The 1,303-nt window shown below is 53.9% G+C and overlaps 1 protein-coding gene across 2 annotated transcripts in view; it reads left to right on the plus strand.

Annotated features, from left to right (window-relative positions):
- The first annotated feature begins 562 nt into the window (after positions 1 to 562).
- The window catches only part of SLC25A39 (solute carrier family 25 member 39), a 7,142-nt gene continuing 6,401 nt past the window's right edge, over positions 563 to 1,303 (plus strand). The window contains exon 1 of one of the 2 annotated variants that reach the window (XM_017740562.1): positions 563 to 643. In XM_017740562.1, coding sequence (XP_017596051.1) covers positions 641 to 643 — 3 coding nt within the window. In that variant the 5' untranslated portion in view covers positions 563 to 640. Of the gene's footprint in view, positions 644 to 677; positions 701 to 1,303 lie in introns of those variants that run through there. The other variant, XM_017740560.1, reaches the window with a different exon arrangement.

A 1,303-nucleotide genomic window follows, 5' to 3' on the forward strand; every position in this document is an offset into this window, starting at 1 on the left:
AAGACCTCCAAGATTATTGAGTTCAACCTGTGACTGATCCCCACCTCGTCAACCAGACCAGACCACTGGGTGCCACGCCGAGTCATTCCTTGGATGCCTCCAGGGCAGCCCCTTCCAATGTCTAACCACCCTTTCTGTGAAGAAACTCCTCCTGAGAAAATCTCCAGATTCAGCTACCAGCAGAAATAAGAGCCCCTCAGGGAGATCACCACCTCACCCAGAAGGACTCGGGGTTCTCCATAGGAAACACGGTGCTTTCAATACATGGAAATACTCAACTTGAAGGTCTGCACTGAGCAGAGATGGGATTCCAGCCCCCCAGACCCGTCCTGACATTAATCCCAACTCTCACAGGCCCAGGTTGAAGCGGCAGGGCAGGCTCTCGCCCCCCTGCTCGGAGGGCCCAGCGGAGCTGCTGGGAGCGTGGCAGAGCACGGGGAGATGCTGGGTGCTCAAAGTGCTGGCACTTTGGGAACTGAGGGGCTTTGTTCCTCTGCAGGCAGCAGTGGCACTGGGCCTGGCATGGCACCGTGCCCGTGTCCCAGCCTGCCGCTCACCCCAGCACAACGAGTGTGTGACCCACACCAGCGTGTGCAACCCCGGTGGGCTCAGGGTGGTGAGAGCGAGCCCATCCTTCAGCATGGTGAGTGTGCAAGGCACGTACAAGCTGCGTACATGGCGTGCACCAGGTGTTTACAAGGTATCGACTGGGTGTTTGTGTTCCAGGCATTTCTGTACCGGCTGTTTGTGTACGGTGTGTCTGTGTTCCAGGTGTTTGTGTTCCAGGTGCTTGTGTTCCAGGTGTTTCTGTTCGGGTATTTCTGTTCCAGGTGTTTGTGTACGGTGTGTCTGTGTTCCAGGTGTTTCTGTTCCAGGTGTTTGTGTACAGTGTGTCTGTGTTCCAGGTGTTTGTGTACCGGCTGTTTGTGTACGGTGTGTCTGTGTTCCAGGTGTTTCTGTTCCGGGTGTTTGTGTTCCAGGTGTTTCTGTTCGGGTGTTTCTGTTCCAGGTGTTTGTGTACGGTGTGTCTGTGTTCCAGGTGTTTCTGTTCCAGGTGTTTCTGTTCCAGGTGTTTGTGTACGGTGTGTCTGTGTTCCAGGTGTTTCTGTTCCAGGTGTTTGTGTTCCAGGTGTTTCTGTTCGGGTGTTTCTGTTCCAGGTGTTTGTGTACGGTGTGTCTGTGTTCCAGGTGTTTCTGTTCCAGGTGTTTCTGTTCCAGGTGTTTCTGTTCGGGTGTTTCTGTTCCAGGTGTTTGTGTTCCAGGTGTTTCTGTTCGGGTGTTTCTGTTCCAGGTGTTTGTGTAC

The sequence above is a fragment of the Corvus brachyrhynchos genome, unplaced genomic scaffold (assembly GCF_000691975.1).
Source record: "Corvus brachyrhynchos isolate BGI_N302 unplaced genomic scaffold, ASM69197v1 scaffold47, whole genome shotgun sequence".
Classification (NCBI taxonomy): domain Eukaryota; kingdom Metazoa; phylum Chordata; class Aves; order Passeriformes; family Corvidae; genus Corvus; species Corvus brachyrhynchos.